We start from the raw sequence: 19,484 nt of genomic DNA, 5'->3' as shown, positions 1-19,484 counted from the left end.
ATGGAAAATAATATATCTTGATGAGTGAGAATTCTGGACGAGAGGTAAGAGAAGTAAATGCAATAAAACATTTCTGCAAAGCGGAAATTTTAAATATTGAGTGATGAGAGAGCATAGGGCAAGCTGACAGGCTTCAAACACCGACCCCCCCCAACCCCAGGTAGGATATTTATGACACCCCTCAGGCCCTCCCGGCTGCCCAAGAACAAAGGAAAGGGGAAAAACAAATGGTTAACTGATAAAGATCACAGTCCTGCGGGACCTGAGTCTCCCATCAGTTCACAAATATCTTAGTAAATTACAAGAAAAAGGCAATCTTATCAATAGTCTAACCTCCAGAAGCCTATGGACCCAGTTTCCTGGAGCCCCAACATCACCCTTCCCCCCTCAGTGAGAAGGGGCACAAAGGCAGAAGGAAATGGCAGAACTGCTTCCTTCTAACCACAGCCCACTGACACATACTTGAGGCCCGCAGACAGTAACCTTCCTCCAGGAACTCCCCGTGTCTTCGCTAATGCGTCGCTAGGGGGAAACACAACCGTAGTTGGACAATAGCCAGGCCTCCAGCATCCTGTGTCTTCTTCAGCATGAAATTCCCACTGGAAACTTCCCCTTGGATTTACCTCCCCCCAAGCCCATAAGCAGTCTCTCCTCGTGGTCCCGGGGCAGCTCTTCCTGCCCACGGGTCCCGTCCCTGTGCTTTGATAAAATCACCTTTTTGTGCCAAAGGCGTCTTCAAGCATTCTTTCTTGGCCGTGGGCTTCAGACCCCCCGTCATCACCCCAAGACTTCATCCCTGAGTACTTCTCCATCCCGTGTTCGAACACCGTTTCCGCTTCTAAGTGACGGTGCTGCCTTCCCTTCCTTCTTCCCGTTCCCAGACACTACTGCAGACACGGCACACGGGCTCTCGTCCTTGAGCTTAGTGTGTTCACAAAGCCGTGCTGCACAGACACGTCCACACGTCTCCCCTCCGCCCCAGGAGCGCCTGTCGGGTGGAGTGTGTGCCTTTCTGCCGCCTTGTTCTCGGAGACCCTGCTCTTCCGCCCGCACGTGAAACCTTACTTCCCTCCCCGTGCTGTCCTGCCGTGCGACGTCTTCGGCCCTGACACTGAGGGGCTGGTCGAGTGTCGTCCCGGCACGAGGCAGTGGGCACGGGTCACGTGGGGCTGTCTTGCACCCACGGGCGGCGCCACAGCATCGCGGTGCGTGTGTGGAGTCAGGTGGCTCGGAGGCCCTCGGTTCCCATCTCGCCTACCTGTTCATCTTCTCCCTCATGCGACGTCCTACCTGCTGCGCGTGTCAGGGAAAAAACCATCATTGCTGCGTATTTTTCCTTTGCAACTGATTCAAATGCTGTGAGGTTTCTCAGGATTTTCCTGGGGTTTGAGCCAAATCCTTGTATCTATTTTCCCTCATCTGTGCAGAACAGTGAGGCTGGACGCCTAACCTGTGTCACATAGCCTACGTTGCACAGGACACGCCTCGCCCGGACCGCGTGAAACCAGAGCGTGAGGGAAGCCGTGTCGGCCTCCCAAACGGTTCGAGCTGCAGGCAAATTATGTGACTGTCCCAGAACATACTGCTCATGTTTTAATCCTCATCATCTCAAGCTGGTGATAGTTTCCGTGTTGGTTGTGAACCATAAGGAAACAGAAGAGGTAAAGAAATCTTGGAAAAGAGGTGTGCACTCGCTGGGATTTTTCTGCAAAACAAACTGCCCACACCTGCTGGCTTCAGGCTCACGGGCAGGGCAGAGCCTGTGACCCTCACGGTGGACGTGCGGCCCCCCGCGTCAGCGTTTCCCGAGGCGGAGGGTGAACGTGCACGTGGCCAGGGGCACCTCCGCCTCTGCCACCACCGAGTCTGTTCGTGTTCCAAAGTAAACCCATGACCACACTCAGATCACGAACAGGGTGGAGTGGGGTGGTCGCCTCTTCGAGGGGGCAGCAGAGTCGCGTGGCAGAGGGCCCGGGATCCGTTAGAGCCCGGGAGCGTGGCACGGGAGCCGGGGCACATCCCCGCGTCCTAGAGCGCTGTCTCGGGCTGCGCGGCTCCAGCGCCTTCCTTGTCCGCCACCCGCTTCCGAGCCTGGTTCCGGGCCTGGTGGCGAGCCTTCCCTTCAGCGCCTGCTCCGCCCCGGGTCGCTGGGGGCCGCATCCCAGAACGGACGCTCGTCCGTAGGGTTCCCACTGCCCGGGTGTGTCGCGGCAGGTCCAGGGCCGGCCCCACGGACCCCCCTCCTGCAGCAGACCCCGATCTCGGCGGGCGGTTTCCATGGCCGGTGTTGCCTCGAGCTGTCGCACTCTGGCTTCTCCGCAGTCGGTGGCCGCCTGTCGGCTCCTGCAGGACGCTTCCGAAATCCCAATGTCTGCGGCCAGGTTTCTCACAGCCTCGTGGGAGTTGTGAAGTGGCCTTTTTTGGGGTCCTTATGTTAAAATATATGCCTCAGAAGCCTGACTTAGGAGGAAGAATTTTTGAGCAAAAGCGCCCAGCAGGTGTGGTGGTGCCTCACAGTGGTTGCATCTTCTGGATGGTTCCTCTCGCACTTTTGCAGGCAGGACGATGCCGCCACCCAGGGCGTGAGGCCCGCGGACTCCCTCCCTCCAGCGGGTGCCTCTGCGCTCTCAGTGAGGCCTGTGCTCTGCTCCTGCCCCCTGAGCCGGTTTGGGGAAATATTCCTGTTGCGTCTGTGCAGTAAGAACCTTCCCCCTTGACACCTGGTACGTCCCCTGCACTTGTCCCCTGGCTGTGCTCGTCGGAGGGGATCATGATGATGGCGAGTATTCGAATGCTACACGTTTGATATCTGTTCCTAAAAAACCACTGCAGAATTCTCGGCGGTTAGAGTGGTAGCTGGTCCCATCTGTGTGGCTCTGTCTGCTCTGAGTCACAGAGATGATGATGAGTCGGGTGGCTAGACGCTGCTCACACCTTCCTCCTGCACCTGGTGCCTCCTCGTCCTCCTGTGGGGACACCTCGGGCCGCGGTTTTCTTCTCTGCAGCAAAATTGACTTTAAATGTGCACGTAAAATACTCAGCTTTGCCTTTGATTTAACTTTCTCTTGCTTCCTTACTATAATGGAGTAGTAACACACTTATTAATTGCATTATTTTCTGCTGTTAGATGTTCCCTCCCTCTCCATCATCCATTTCCATAAACTGGCCGCCTAGTTATTCTTGACACAATTTCATAATGAGTGATTGTTTTATTAAGAGGTTTTTAAATACTGTTTATGTCTGATAACAAAAGAGTAAATTGGTTTATTAAAGGGATGGTAAGCTTTTAAACGATTAGAAAATCAATTTAGCAACAGATTTTGATTACGTGATTATAAATAATATATATTTTGTGACTTTTCAGGTTTTAAATACCAATCAAGTGACAGCTAATATTTTTGTAGTTACTAATTTGCTTACAGTGTGGTGAATTTTACAAATTTTAATGTATTTTGTTTCCGACTACAGGATGCAAATGACTTTTTTTTAAATTATTTTTTTTAACGTTTATTTTGAGAGAGAGACTGTGCGAGCGGGGGGAGGGGCAGAGAGAGAGGGAGACACAGAACCCGAAGCAGCTCTGGCAGCTCAGAACCCGACGCGGGGCTCGAACTCACGAACCTTGAGATCACGACCTGAGCTGAAGTGAGATGCTCAACCGAGGGAGCCCCCCAGGCGCCCCAAAATCTGGCAAGATTTTTATCCGCAGTGTTGTTCAAACTCGGTATCTGGTGGCGTCCCTAACGCTGTTTTCCTTTCCTCTCTCGGTTACCCAGGACGAAGGCGGAGGGGTGGGCCTTCTTTCCCCTTCCCCCGTGGATGCCCCCACGTGCTCTCGTCTGCCGCAGAGCCCACGCAGGTGCTTCCCCGCGGGCAATGGCGCGCACCTTGGGGGGTCCTGGTGCGGCACAAGCCAGACCGTCTCTCGGCCCCCGCGGCACACAGGGCCCTCCTCCGCCAGGGGCCCCACCACCGTCCCTGAGGGGTGTGCTCTCCTCCCACGTGGGAGCCCCCTCTGCCTCTGGTGCCGAGGCCCCGGCCCCAGGCCTGCACCGGCTCAGGCGTCCCCGCCGCCCCCCGCCCCAGCTCCCCGGAAAGCCAGGCTGCGGCCCCGACCGGCTGTGCCCTCGGCTCCTGCCGCGAGGCCGCCCCCCGGCTCGCCTCACACGGGAGGGGCGTCCGTCTTCAGACTGTGGCCCGCGGACGGACCCCGTCTCAGGTGGGGCCCTGCCCCGCGGCCTCCCCTCCCTCCCGCCGCGACCCCGCCGCGCAAGGCCTCTGGGGCTCATGGGCTCACGGAAGTGAAACTGTCCGTTGGCCGCCACCTGCTACTGGCGGCTCTCGCGGGGCCCCGGGGGCGGGAGTGCCCGCGGCTGCTGCGAGTGCGGCTGGGGGTGGGCCGGCGGCCGCCAGGCCTCCACCGGGGGCGGGTGCAGGCTCCGGCGCGGGCGGGGCGGCGAGAGCCACTGGTCGCTACTCACTGCGTCCGCCCGTGGCTGCGCTGGAGCCGGTGGGAAGGCTCCGTGGTGGCGATGAGTCTCGTTTTTACACTTCCACTCGCAGCGACGGCAGCGCCTCGTGTTTGCGCAGCGCTTCTGGGGGACGGGCACCATCTACGACCTGTCCACGTGCCAACTCCGTCTGTGCTCCCAGCAGTGTCACAGCCCGGGGGCCTCACCGGGCCCGTCTTACGGCCACGGACGCTGAGGCTGAGGAGGGGGCTTGCGGCCCGGCTGGCCGCACCACCCGGCTGCGGGGGGTCTCCCGTGGGCCTCCGTGGGCGTTTCCGGCAGGAGACGGGGAGCCCACGGGCCCACCTCGGTCCCTGAGCTCTTCCACGTGTTGGGGGAGGCGCACACCTGCAGGCCGTGTGAGCGAGAGCCCAGAGCAGCTCCTCGGGGTGGCCTGCTTTTCCGTGGTGATTCGGTGCTTCTAGTCACCGCGGCTCTCCCGCCGCCTGACGGGAAGGTGGGCTGAGCCCCTTCACCTGCACCTGCGACCGCGTCCTCCCCTCCCCGGAGCCCCGAGGCAGAGACGGCCTGTCTCCACCCTGCTGCGGGCTCCTCCCTGGAAGACAGGACAGGAGGACAGCTGAGGAAGGCCGGGCCCCCTGGGCAGCCCTGGGGTGGCCTGAACCCAGGACAAGAGGGACGCCGGCTGTGTGCGCCTGGCCCGGCCCTCACGGTCCCGCTGCCTGGGAAGCTGCAGGTCTGCACCGGGAGCTCCAGGCAGCAGCACGGCTCCGGCCTGTGCGCCCTGCATGGGCTGCCTCGGCTGCCACTGGGTGGGGGGGTCCGAGATTTGCCCAGAAGCCTGTTTACTAAAGTAGAGGAATAGAACCACGCTTAGCACCGAGACGGGCCGTTGCTATCAACGCTGGTGTTCCGAGGAGTGACGAGAAGGTGGACAATCTCCCAGGCGGCCACCAGCCTGTGAGGGGGGACCCCGCAGAGCAGGGGTGCGGGCACACGTGCCCTCGCGTCCATTCTGCGGCTGACGGGCGGGGTTCCGGGGTGTGGGGCCTGCACGAAAACACTTTACTGAAAATAGAAGATCCTGAGGAAATAAGAGAGAAACACACGTTTCACCCACAAAACAGACGGAAAACAAAGGCCAGGAGGAAGTTTCCCGTCGTCCGCGGTCCCGGGGTCCCGGGGCCGTGCGTGTTTGCAGGAGTCCTTTGGGCAGAAAACGGGGGCACGCGTGGGTGGGTTGCTTCCATGATCTCGGCGGCTGCTGGGGGCCCCACCACCTCCCGGGGAGCACGTCGTGGACAGGAGGAGGGGAGCCGTGTGTACCGTGGACGCGGGTGTGACTGACAGGTGAGGGCTCCTCAGGGGCACAGCCGAGCTTCTGGGTTCCAGCCTGACTTTCCTGGAACTCGGCAGTGATGGTGACGGTCAGGTGGAGTGTTGGTCCTGTTCCTCTGTTGCGACCACGAGTGAGCCCGGCCGGAGAGGCGCGTGGGGACGGAGCCTCCCTGGTGGCGTGTCCGCGGCTGTGTGCTGCACAGCCGCTGTGCGTCCGAGTCGCGGTCCAGGGGACGTTCCGGGGGGCCCACGTGCCAGGTGGGAGCGGCATTCACAAGTCTGTTGAACAGCAGTCGCTGCGGGCACAGCTCTGTGCTCCAGGGCCCTGCTGGGGCGTCAGTGGGGTCCTCGGGCCGACTGAACCTGCCTCCTCCCCCTCTTGTGGGGTCACAGGCCCCCGATCGCCTTCCAGCTGGCATTCAACAGCCCGTGGGGCTCCAGGCACCGGCAGTGGACACACGGGTGGGAACAGGAAGCCACCGTGGCCGCCCTCGCGGGGCAGGTGCCTCTGGCTGTGAGTCCCCAGAACGCTGATCCATAGTAGACTCCCTCCGTCACACCACACGGCGGATTCCCGGCAGCCCTGTCCCCAGGCGTGTCCGACCCAGCCACGCGGCCCTGCCCCTCGCCCCCCGGGCAGGGACATCTCATGAGCCCCTCACAGCGCTCGCTGGCCCCACCGCCCCTACAGCAGCGCCGGGCAAGGTGCTTACTCCCCTCCTCTCCCACAGGGGTGCTGAGCTCCCCGCTGAGCCTCCACGAAGCAGCTGTGGCCCCGTGGCTGCACGTGGGCCACGGTCGTGTTAGAAGAAATGAACGCTCCTGGGCTGGCTTCAGGGCCCCACACACAACTCCATGTTCTTCCCTTCTGCAGCTGGGGTCATGGGACCCGGGAGACAGGAGGGACCCTGGTCCCTGACACTTGGCTGGGAGGAAGGCCCTCATCCAGAGAACTGGTGTGACCATAGCGTGCAGGGCAAGCGTCTGGGAGAGCTGCTCTGAAGCTACTTGGAGGCAGACCCCTGCCAAGTAGCCCGACTCCAGGGCGGTGTCTCTGGAGCCGCGGTGTCCCCACGGGCAGCTAGTCAGTGCCATCTCCGGACTGGCGAGAAGTATGGATGTCTGAGCTTGGAAATGGGGGGGCGGGGCGGGGGGTTGGGTTGCAGTATCTGTGTTTCAGCAAGCCCTCTGGTGATCCTGCTGGAGCCGATGTTCCAGAACTCCTGCTCAGGAGGTTAGCGGGTCGGTATACTTGAGTTTTGTGCTTTCACAGAGCATGAGAGAGAGGATCCCAGGAAGGAATTTGCCAAATAGAAACGACAGAAAATAGAAACAGCCCAGTCACGTGAGCCTTGAAATGTGAGGAAAACCCACTGCTTCTAGATTCCAATCAGAAACAAAACTCAAAATGGCTTCGAATGACCCAGAAAGACTTCTCAGTGGGGGGAAAGACTCAGGTTTGCTGTGGAGATAAGGCCACCACATGCGGTGTGCCACCTTTGCACAGATGTGGGGTGGGGGGCCACGCACGACAAGGCAGGGCACGTCCTCATGCTGGAGGAGACCCCGGGCGGTGACCCGGAGCAGCCACCGGCCACGTCGGCCGGAGGCAAGACCGGAGGCCCCGCAGTCTTCGAGGCAGCCTGTTGCCAAACGATCCAGAAGCCGGGACCGCCTTTGGCCACTGAAGCCCGGAAGCCACCCCTGGTGCCACAGATTCGCGCCAGCGGGCAGAGGGCTGAGGAGGGCCCTCGGGAGAGAGGCCCCTGGGGCGGGGAGCGGTGGGCGGGAGGTCTCTGTCGGATGGGGCACCAGGGGCCGGTCAAGGCGCTTGGCCCACGCCCCCTGTGGGCAGGATTTCATCATCTGGGCGAGTGGCACTGTGTGTGGTCTTCCCTCCCGGGCGAGAGTTCCGTGGCGGGAAGCGCGTGCCTGCTCTGTTCCCCTCGGATGGCGCACGTGTCCCTCCCCGCCCGGCCGGTTCGGAAGCCCAAGGGTGATGAGTGCCCGTCCTCTGCTGGGAAGGGACGGAAGCCTGGCTGGGCGCCTAGAGGCAGATGGGATGGGGCTTGTCTGCCAGGCGACGGGACCCGGAAGGGGCTGAGCAAGAGGAAGCCCAGGAGACGCCCCAGATCAGCTCTGGGCTCCTGGTCCCGAGGGATCCACACAGCGGCTTCTCCGCCCACCCTGTCCCTGGAAGTGCCGGGCTGAGGAAGCCTGAGCAAGGAGGCGTCCAGCCAGGGGATCTTCGTGGGGCCTCACGGAGTCCGGCCCTCCCTCGTGGGTGCTGGCGGGGGACCGGTGAGCCCACAGGCGCCGTGGGGGGACCAGGTGGGCTCGGCGTTCGGGACCCAGGGCAACGGTGGTGACGCCGCAGCGGAGGGCAGGTGCACCTGTCGGAGGAGGAAAGCGGGGAGCGCGGCTGGCCAGATCTCCTCCCGGGGACTCACTAGACCAGGACAAGGATTGCCCTGAACCGGCGAGCGCAGGTGGGGGCGGGGGCCCAAGAGCCCAGCTGACTTAGATGGACGCGGTTTCCGTGTCCACAGCTGCTTCCACTGCGTGGGGCGGTCGCTTTCCCCAGCGCGCAAGGTGGGCCTGCTGGTGTCGGTTTTCAGGTGAACCCGGGCCCCAGGTGCTGAGAGATGCGATCCGAGTCAGGCTCAGGTCGCAGGCGGTCCTCGCGGCAATATGCTCCTCGCTTCTTTGGGGAAGTCAAGGCCCTGGACGCGGAACCCTTCCCGCTCGCTCCATCGTGCAGCCGAGGGTCCTGGGAAAGGGACGTGGCGAGGACCCGGGGAGCAGACTCGGGTGCGGCGAAGACTGGTCTGGGGATGATGCCCGGGGGGGGGGACGTGTAGGTGTGCGAGCCCACACGGTGTGTGAATGTGCACGGGTGCGTGAACCACACGGGTGTGTGAGCCCGCAAGGGTGTGTGAGCCGCACGGGTGGGCAAGCTGCGTGGCTGTGGGAGACCGGGGTTGACTCTCCTTCTGAGGAACGAAGGGACTCACTTCCTCTGCTTTGCTGTCCACGCGCTTTCCTGTGACAGCTGGGTGCCAAGCGGAGCCCACGCGCTTGCCCGACGCCCGCGGGGGACGAACGAACCTGGCGCCGTGCTGGAGGACCCGCCCCCCCCCCCCCCCCCCGTTCCCTCCCCCGTCAGAGGAATTTCATTCTTGGCTCAAGACCTTGGCCCCGAAGGCCCACAGGCCTCCGCCCCTCCGTGTTGCTGCCCCCCATGCGCCCCCTGGGTGAACGCGGCGGGACTCTGGTTTCTGGGCCTGGCCCAGGGTGGGTGACTGCCCAGCCCGGGCCTGCGGTGCAGGAGGGAGGGGGCGGGGAGAGTCCAGACCCCGTCCCCACCCCCCAGGGCCGCTCACATCCTGTCCCTACCTGCTTGTCGGGCTCCAACCAACCAGCGTGGCTTTCTAAGCTTGTTCAGATCCCAAAGCCTCCCCTGTCCCGGGAAACCCTTTACCCGTCGGGCCGTCTGTCACCTTCTCTGTCCCTGCACGTGGCCAGCTGTGCTCCAGGCGGCGTCCCGCGCTCCGTGGGACCCCAGCCGGACGGCCCCCCGGCTGCTCGGAGCTCCTTCCTGCTGCCAGAACCCTGGCTCCCTTGGGGGGGGGGGCGTGTGCACGCGACTGCGAGGTTCGTGTCACCGTGCGGGGCCCCGCGGTGGAGCAGCTGGGCGGACGGCGCGCAGTGGGCGCTCTGGCTGCCGCACGCAGTGTGTGTCCTGGGGCTCGGGAGGGCGCCCTGCCCCCCGGTGGTGCCACTGTGTCAGGGGTTCGGTAGCTGTCGATCTTCTCTCTCGCCTGGGCCCTCCGTGCCCGCCGACCGTTCAGACGCGTAGGTTCCGCAGCTTCAGGACTCAGCTCAACTCGCCAAACTCGCCACGGACGGATGCGCCTCTGCCGTCCGAGGCCGCGGGTGCGGTGGGTCCGGCAGAAGCAGGCTGGTGTCGGCCCCGCACCGCGCTCACCTCCCACGCCAGCTGCACTCCAGCCCCGCGAGCCTGCGAGACGCCTTCCCGACACCCCCTCAGTCTCTTGGGCGAGCACCTCGGGCCTCCTTCCCGCCTCGCACACCCGCAGCCGCGTGAATGCAGGATTGTGGAGGATCGCCACACGGGTGCCCCCTGCCACGGGGGCCTCATCTGGTGCCAACAACCCACCGCACCGACTAGGGAGGACAAGTCTGCGCGGCTCAGCGAGGACTCCCGACGTGTGTCCCCCACGGCCCGGAGAAGGGACCCCCGGCTGAGTGTCTGGGAGACGCCTCACGCTCCCACCTCGCGGCTCGGTGACGCGTGCCGGCCTGTCAAGAACACGTCACACAGCACGGAGGCTGTTGTGTTTTCTATACGGTTCCCTGACATTTAGGCCACTAATTACCCTTTCCCTCGAAACCGCTGTTAGTCTCTTCACGGGGAGTTCTGGCTTGGGCTTTGGAAAGCACGCGTATGTTAAGGAAAGGTGATGGGAAGGAAGGATTCAGACCTGGGTTAAGGTTCCAGATCCCAAACACACCTGTAAACCTTCTCAAGCGGCTGGACCTTTGTTTCCTGGCTGGTTAGCGTTTGGTCCAGCCCTTAGAGCCCACTCAGAAGACATCAGCGGGGACGAAGGCTGGCGCGGGAGGGAGGCCTTGTCTGCCAGCTCTCTGTCGGAGGGGCTGGGCTTTCCACTCTAGAGGTTAATAAAAACATAAAATAAAAATAAAAATTGCTACGCTTTCTGAATGACTTTATGTTTTTCCCCTGAGACTTTCCTGAGAAGATGATTCAGTCTCCTGTTTTGTAGCTGCAGAGATTTAAAGCAGGAGTTAGACCTTCGGTGTTTGAGAAAACGTCTAGGTCACTTCCCTTGGGTGCTCGCACCGGGCTGGGTCCTCAGCACCCCGAAGCCCGCAAGCCGACCGTAAGCGGGTGGCAGTGAGCTCTTGGCTCCGTGCCCCTGGCCCCAGTTTATCAGAAGATGTGGGCTTTGCTGGAGCCTTCGGGCCCATTTGCCTGGAAATGGGCTTTTGTTTCTCTGCCTTGGTCCAGAGGAAGGAGACCAAGTTGGCCAGGTGCCTCCTGACCTTTCCTTGGCCGAGGTCCTCCTGACCTTTCCTGACCTTTCCTCGGCCACCCTCCGGGGGAGGGGGTGGTGGGAGGCAGACGGAGTGAGCTCAGCTCTGTGGGATTCCGAGTCCGCAGATGCCGGGACACCGGACATAACTCTGGTTTGTCAGAACACGCTAATGGGCCTCTGGATTTAGGAGAAGAACCCAAAACCTTTTCTTAGGAGACAGCTTCCAGAACAGCCGAAGGGATCTTCAAAGCAAGCCGGAAGACACAGGGTCTTTGGAGCAGGGCGGCTGAAGGATGTGGGATGGACAACATTCCGTGGCCCAGACTTCCAGAAATCGGCCCCACACCCAGCGGTCCTGTGTTTTCTGAGTGACCTTGGAGTGTGGAACTCGGAGGAATCGTGTCCACTGCCTGGGTTGACGTTGAGCAGAGACAGCATGCGCGAGATGACCAGGAAGGAAATACACAGGCCGCCTCTGAAGCCAGTCGGCACCCAGACATGGGGAGACCCCGTGGGACCCCATCCAGAGTGAGGAAGGACTGAGCCACGACCCTGGGCTGGTGCTGGCCGTGCGCGATAAGGACCGAGGAGAGTTCACGGTCAGAAACAGGAGAATGAAATGGCTGGAAATGCGCAGGGTGGCGTGCGGAGGGAGGGCCAGCCGGTGCAGGTGTGGTGGCGGACAGGAGGTGGCGGGAGTGTGGCTCCATCGTGGGCACGGCGAGCCGGCCCTGGCCGCGCCTGGCTGTCTATGCAGGAAGCGGCCGTGGGGCTGTGGAGGGCACAGAGTTTTTCGAGCACGCCGGCTCCGCGCACGGATGGGGACACACAGACCCGCGAAGGGAGAATGGGATGTACTTCCAGGGGCGCCCATGAGGGGTGCGTATTCCGCCCCGCAAGACGTGAAGCTTTGGGAGGGTGTAACACACCGGGCGCCAAGAGATGAGGACAAAAGCCCGGAGCAGACGCGGGCCCCGCTGGCCGGCCTCTGAGCACCTGCTCGTCCGCGGTGCACCTGTCTGCTGGAGCCCCGGGGGGGGGAGGGGGAGGCCAGGGAGCTCTCAGCGTGTTCTGTCACCGAGGTGGCGCATGGCGAGGGCGAGTAGGGTACAGGGTGAGGTCACGTGCCTACGAGCACGAGACGAGCGCCCATTCCCACGCCCCCCTGCGTTGCCATCCCCCCCGAGACCCTCAGAGAGGATTCCTCATGATGAGCGAAGTGGACGCTCCGACCCAGTCCCGTTCTGTGCCAGGGTCACCGCGGCCCCTTTGAGCCAAACCTACCCCACGGGGCTCCTGCGGGGGCTCCGCCCTCCAGCCCTCAGGTGTCACGGCCAGCTTCCCGGCTGCGTGCGCCCCTGCCGCCTGCTCCTGGAGCACCCGCACGACGCTCCTTTCCCTGGAAGGTCGTCGTCGACATTCCCTCCCAGCTTCAGGGAACGTCCTGGCCCCGGAGAAATGCCGCCGTTCTTCCATCAGAGAAGGGACAGTGTGGCCCTTGGACCCTGTCCCCTGGGCGTTGAGCACAGTCGTGCAACAGGCCGGGGGAATGGGGCAGACACGCGCACTGCTCACAGCCGGCCGTGTGCCCGTCACCTGCGCGCAGACTTCCTGGGCTCCTGTGTCACGGGGACAGACGCAGACTCAGTCGCCCGGGGCCTCACGCCCGCAGGGCAGGGTGGATTCTGGGGTCAGGAGCAGCGTTTCTTCCCTGGATTTCGCCCGAAAGATCGCCCTCGCTGCCGGGACGCGTCTTTGAGCTCTGAGCCAGGTCTCCCAAGACAAAGTCAGTGATCAGAGTGGCTGATTTGCATACTGACAGAAAGTAAGACTAGAGCCAAAATGGTTTCATTGGGTTCGCTCGGCAGCTTCTCAAAAAAGTCCACTCGAAGGAGCCCAACCTGGTCTGTGTGAGTCGAGAGCGTCGCTGGGATTGAGGAGACCCTGCCATTCGCCTTGACGCCAGATTTCGACGCACGAATTGTCCCTTCAAGACACCCTCTCTCCCTCGGCAGCCCTTCCGCCCCTGCCCACGTCCCCCTCCGCCTCTGCCCACGTCCCCCTCCGCCTCTGCCCACGTCCCCCTCCGCCCCTGCCCTCTTCCCCTCCGCCCCTGTCCATGGCAGCCCCTCTGCCCCGGCCCTCAACCCCCTCCACCCCTGCCCACGTCCCCCACGGCAGCCCCTCTGCCCCTGCCCTCGTCCCCCTCTACCCTTGCCCTCGTCCCCCTCCACCCCCACCTTCAGGTTTCAAGTCAGTCAATCGCTTTGTTCTCCTACGTTCAGAAGACGGCCTGTGTGAGTTTGCTGAGCGCCTGAGACACCCCCACCCCCACCAAGGTCCCGGCGCACGTGGCTCCCACCCCACGTCCTTCCCGCCTCCCAGGTCCGTCTGCCTGTCTGTTCCTCCGGGCCGGCCTGAGTTTTATCACAGAGACCTCTCCTCACCTGTTACTTCTCTCTCTGTCTGCACACTCTGGGGAGGGCAGGCCCCGTCCTTTGGTCCTCACAGACGCCCCTGGCGTGTCCGGTGCCCGCCTGTCTGTCTGGGAGCTGGCAGTCCACGTGAACAGAGCTCGCAGGGCTGCGTCCTCGCCGCGAGACGCATGTCACTTGTACTTCGCGGTGTTTGGAGAAAAACAAACAGGACACGGAGGTGGGGGTCCGGGGCGGTGTCTGTTCAGGGCGATGCGAGTGGCTTCACCGACAGGATGGAGGTTTGGGGACAGCGGAGAAATGACGGCTGCGCGCATGGGTGGCTGCGGGCTCCCCCGACGGGAAGCAGGATGCGGCGACCCTGAGGCAGCTTCACGAGGAGACGGCAGGGAAGCTCCCGCCTGAGCGGAGTGCGGAGGGTGGAGGGGGCTGACCCCAGAGGCCACCTGTCTGCAGGGGTGGGGCGTCCTCGCGACGAGGCCCCAGGAGGCTGCTGCGCGGACTTGAAGGCCGCTGGCGCACGGAGGGTGGTGGACGTGGTGGAGTGACTGGGCTTCCAAAGCCTTGCCCTGGTGCCAGGGGGTCAGTCGGTGAGAAGTGAGAAGGCGCACGCTCTGAGGCCGCCCTTGCTCTGGACTCCGGCCCAAGGTCTGGCCTCAGGTTCAGAAATCCGCTGAAGAGCCACGGGCCACGTGGAAACTGATCTAGAGACGGCCACAGCTAATCGCAGGGGGAAACAGAGGAAACCCAGTCAAGGGTCGGGGTCGGGGGGGAGCCGGGGGGAGTCCAGGAGCAGGACCGCGGTGGGGCCTCCAGTGCCCTCTCCTGAGGCCCCTGGGCTCTGCCAGCCAGCATCCTTCCGCCCCTGGTGGTCAACCAGTCAGCCGCGCTCAGTTTTTCCTGGGGCTCCGTTACGTGGGCGTGATTGACCATCCGTGCGGCTGAGGCGCACAGGCCCGCGGCCCCACCACCCTGTTACCGCCTGGCCAGCCCAAGGCCCAAACACAGACCATGTCCTCGGACCCGAGGACCCAGGCCGGACCTCTCCCGGCAGGTTACGTTCTTTTCTGCGCGTCTGGCCACTGTGTGGACGGGAGACCATTAACCCTCAGGGAAGGCTGTCCGCTCTGACCTGAAGAGATCTCAGCCAGAGCAGGGGTTATGCAGCGTAAATACTGGCCGGGCTTCCTCGGGGAAAGATGAATTCTTCCAGGCTGATAACACGTCCGTGTTCTCTGACTGGAGAACCGTGGTAACGAGGGAACGGCCAGCGGGAGGAGTGGTGGCTTGTCTTCCCCATCCCGCAGGTAGGACGGCTCACAGCCCGGCGATTCTGGCGACTGAAGCACACTGTGACCCGGACGTAATGCAGGACAGACTAAATATTTCCGGTTGGGATTCCGCAGGAGACGGAAGAATCAGGAGAGACCCCGCACTTCGGAGGAAACACACACACCGTCTGTGGATCCCGTCACCCGAGCGCCAACCGCTCTGGGCTTCCTGGTCCCGCCAAAGCCTTGCCCACTCGCTGTGCAGGGACAGCGGCTCAGGGCCCAGCCTGGCCCTGACTCCTGTGTGACCGTCGAGGTTATTAAGCCTTTGGGACCTCGGTCACGTCCCTGTTTGGAGGCTTCGGAACAGGGCCGTCTTGCCAGGGGTGACTCCTCTCCGGGCTGATGAATCCCCGCCCCAGTGGACGCCCTGTGCCTTTACGACTGCTCTGTTTCTTGGACTTCCAAGTTTTGCAAATTGCAAGTATGCTTGGGAAGTGGTGCAATTTGTTTCTTAACTGCTGATTGTCAGCGCCAGAGCAATTCAAAAATGCGCATAAACTTTTGAAACCCAGGGTCAGTACAGTGGACATTTCTTGGTGTTGTTCTCCTAACACGTGAAGATTTAGCATATCCGGGACTTTCTTCTGTCATTTCTGATGATCACGTTCTTACATATTCTGAGCATGAAACTGTCCCACACTATTTGGTACTTCCTACACAGCTGCCACATTTTCTCTAGTAAATTATTTCACAGGCATCGTCACGTGGAGTAATGGGCCGTGTTCTCTTCCAACAACCTGGACCTCAGGCCTGGGACAGTGTTCTGTGTTAAGAGAACAAAAGTGTTAGTCCTATTAATCCTTGGAATAATAACAAGAACGATGCCTAATATTTATTTTTATTTTCCCTGGATCTTTTACAGATGGCGGCAAGAAAAATACATGTGGTCCTCGGAAGCAGAGCCCAAAGTCCGTGTGATCGTATTTGAGCCGGTAACAGGAAACGAGAAAATCATTTCCTGCATACAACACCGTTCAGTATTTCTCAAGCAAAAATCACTTGAATTGCCTGCTTTGTGTCCTACTTCATCACAGTCGGAATTATATAATACACAGTTATACTCCGCTACAGGATTTGGGGGTTCTCTTTCAGGACCTTTCATCAAAGTTACATCTGCATCTAATAATGTATTTCTACGTGTACATGCAATTTTTATTACCCTTTCCAGGGAGGAGAAATTTTGAGGCTTAAGTTACATCTGTAATGCTTTTCTCAAAAATAAAACCCCAAAGCAATATTACAAAATGACATGCAGTAGAGGTGTGTGGAGTGGTGGGTACATGGGTGTTTGTTGTATTTAATCTTGGTGGATTTATAGTTATTAGATTATTTCAAGGGCGGCTGCTGGTTTAAGTCTGTTTGTGGGTCGGGGGGTTTTCTGTATCTTCTTATCTTTGATCGTGAACAATAAAACGATCTTTGTGTCACCCTAACTAGCGGGCGTGCTTTTGGATACAGAAGATTCACCTGAAAATGACTGAAGAAAACATAAAGGCTGTTCCTTCACGTGATGAGAACCAGAAGTAGTGGCTCGTGCGGGTCGTGGAGGGGCCACGCTGGAAAGAGGGCGCTGGGGAAATGCCTGGGCCTCTCAAGACTTAGAAGAGGGTCAAGGAGAAAATGAAATCTTTTTCAGACGAAGATAACATATGTCAGAGCTTCTACTATTTTCTCACCGGTGTCAAGCATTCGAGAAAAAGCACCAGGCCAGAGCAACCAAGGAGGCACAATGACTGAAAGTCAAATAAGGGAAACAGACCTCTAGGTGACCTCAGCTGGGGACAGTGGAATACATCAAAACAGTGTGTTCAAGGAAGCAGAAGAAAATGTAGCCAATTCAATCCGGTCCCTGCGATCTATAAAGAATCAAAAGGACATTCTAGAATTAAAAACCAGGTTGGCTGACATTTAACACTCAGCAGGTGGATGTAACAGCAGGTCACGTGTAAAACGAAGAGAAGAGAGCAGAAATCTCAAAGGACAGGTGGGCGTCTGTGACGCTGTGATGTGGGAGACAAACTGAGTTCTAGAACCAGAGGAGACAGAATGAGGTAGTAGCCAAGCTAGAAGCAAGAAACACTGGCTGAGATTTTTCCTAAATCAAAATGAATGGCATCAAGCCATAGATTGAGCCTACAACCCTCGAGCAGGGTGGGCAGAAGGGAAGGTCACTAGTCACTTCACAGGAAGACCACCGAAAACCAAAGATGGAGAGAAAAATCTTAAAAGCAGAGAAGAAAATGACTCGGATCATCCTCAAAGGAACTATGACAAGAATGACCAGAAACCACGACAAACACAAGAACTGGGAGGTGTCTTCAAGGTACACGGAGGAGACAAGTGCCCATGTAGAATTCTACAGCTGATAAAGATGTCCTTCAGGGACAGAGACGCTTTAGAAGAGTAAAAACTGGTAGGATTTGTCACCAGCAGATCTGCGTGAAGGAATCACAAAAGGAGTTTCTCAGGAAGAGGAAAAGAGAGGGGAAAGTGGCCCGTAGAAGAAATAACACACCAGAAAGGTTACACATGTTGGTAAATCGGAAGGAGTATCCAAAATGAAAGGGGCATCATTCAGAGTTTAAAATATGTGCGGAGCTAAAGTGTTGGAGACAGGTGCATGCAGGGTACAGGGGGTGGAGGTGGGAGACAGGGGGTGAGGTGCCGGAAGGTCTGTGGAACCTGAGACGCACGAGGAGGCAGTGCCCGGGGCCTGCGGAACCACTGAAAAGAAGCCATGTCTGTGGCCATGTGACCTATAACTGTAACCTAATGGATGGAATACAGGACTAAAAAATCTGAGTCATTCGAAAGAGGAAATGAAGGAAATGAAGAAGAAAGTATCCTATATACTCTGAGTTCGTACTCAGATTAAAAGTTGGAAATTCTCAGATTCATAAGAAGGCAAAATCTGTTTGCTCTTCCAAGAGACGCATCCTAAAAATAAGGATGCAGAGCGTTTGAAAGTGAAGAGGTGGAAGGAGGTTGTGTCATTTCACTTGGTACAGTGTCCTCAGGGTCCATCCGTGTTGCGAACGACAGCAGTCCCTTATTTTTAAGGCTGAATAATATTCTGTTGTGCGTATTTACCACGTCGTCTCCATCCACGGGTCTTGTGAATAATGCTGCCGCGAACCAAGAGTGTGGATGTCTTTTCAAGACCCGGATTTCAGTACCTCTGGGTAAATAAATATGAAGTGGGGTTTGGGGATCATACGGTAGTTGTATCTTTAACTTTTTGAGGAGCCACCGTACTGTCTTCTACAGCGACTGCACCAGTTTGCCTTCCCACCAGCAGTGTAAGAGGGTCCCTCTTCCCCACATCCTCGCTGACACTTGTCGCTTATTTTTTAAAATAACAACCATCTTAATTGGTGTGAAGTTATATTTCACTGTGGGTTGATTTCCATCTCCCTGAAGATTAGTGACGTTGGACCCCTTTTCATATACCTGTTGGCATTCTGTATGTCTTTTTTAGGAGAAATATCCGTTCAATCTTTTGCTCATTTTGTAAGGTTTGTTTTTTTGTTTTGTTTTGTTTTTGCTATTGCATTGTGGGAATTTCCCATGTAGTTTAGATATTAAACCTTACCAGGTACATGGTTTGCGAATATTTTCTCCATGAAAAGGTTGCCTTTTCATTTGCTTGATGTTTTCCTCTGCCCTGCAGCTTTCTGGTGTGATGTGGTCCATTTGTTTACTTTTGCTTCTGTTGCCTGTGCCTTTGGCTCGTATCCAAGAAATCATCGCCAAGACCCGTCAAGAAGTCTTTCCCTCATGTTGTCTCTTAGGCATTTTATGGTTTCAGGTCTTACATTCAAGTATTTCATGTATTTTGAGTCAATTTTTTGTATGGTAATAAAAGGTCTGTTTTCTTCCTTCTGGGTTTGGATGTCCAGTTTTCATAGCGCTGTAGACTGACAAGGTGTCTGCTTCCCATGATGTGTTGCTGGTGCCTTTGCTGGACATTAGCCGACCGCATAGGCACAAGTTTTTTTGGTGTTTCTGTTCTGATCTGTCAGCCTGTGTGCCTGTTTACAAAACACCACACTATTTTGGTTACTGTAGTTTTGTACAAGTTTTGAAGTTGGGAATTTTAATTTTCAAAGTTGCTTTGGCTTTTTGTTTTTTTTTTTCGGTGTTTTTTTTTTTTTTTTTTTGGTGGTTTCACTTGAATTTTAAGATTGTTCTATCTTTGCAAGTCTTCTTTTCTTGGCTAGTCAAGCTGAGCGCTTACCAGTTTTGTTTATCTTTTCAAAAAAACTATTTTTTCTTTTGCTTTTCTATCATGTATTTCATTTATTTCTGCTTTAGTCTTCATTATTCCCTTCCTTCTGCTGACTTAAGTCTTAGTTCTTCTGTTTCTAGTTCATTGAGGTATAAAGGGAGGTTATTTATTCAAGAATTTTCTTTTTTTTACATTTATTCATTTTTCAGAGAGAGAGAGAGAGAGAGAGAGAGAGAGAGAACACAATTGAGGGAGGGGCAGAGAGAGAGGGAGACACAGAATCCAAAGCAGGCTCCAGGCTCTGAGCTGTCAGCACAGAGCCCAGTGCGGGGCTCAAACTCATGAGCTGTGAAATCATGACCTGAGCTGAAGTCTGATGCTCAACCAACTGAACCACGCAGGCGCCCTGATTTTTCTTTTTTTTTGATGAGCATTTATCATTATAAACTCTGCTGTTAGCATTGCTTTTGCTGCACCCTGTAAGTTTGGTGTGTTGTGAGTTCATTTTTGCTTGTTTCAAGATATTTTCTAATTTTCCTTTCAATTTCTTCTTTGATTCTTCAGGAATCTTCATGTTCTTCAGGAACATGTTGTTT

The 19,484-nt window shown here is 57.9% G+C and overlaps 1 protein-coding gene across 2 annotated transcripts in view; it reads left to right on the top strand.

The window, feature by feature from the left end:
* Positions 1 to 18,273, top strand: part of WDR27 (WD repeat domain 27) — a 186,012-nt gene extending 167,739 nt beyond the window's left edge. The window contains exon 25 of one of the 2 annotated variants that reach the window (XM_045058407.1): positions 15,523 to 18,273. In XM_045058407.1, the coding sequence (XP_044914342.1) occupies positions 15,523 to 15,588 (66 nt within the window). In that variant the 3' untranslated portion in view covers positions 15,589 to 18,273. The remainder of the gene's footprint in view (positions 1 to 15,522) is intronic. The other variant, XM_019831511.3, reaches the window with a different exon arrangement.
* Positions 18,274 to 19,484: the final 1,211 nt, after the last annotated feature.

Source organism: Felis catus, chromosome B2 (genome assembly GCF_018350175.1).
Source record: "Felis catus isolate Fca126 chromosome B2, F.catus_Fca126_mat1.0, whole genome shotgun sequence".
NCBI classification, from domain to species: Eukaryota; Metazoa; Chordata; class Mammalia; order Carnivora; family Felidae; genus Felis; species Felis catus.
This window is presented reverse-complemented; position numbering and strand designations above follow the sequence as displayed.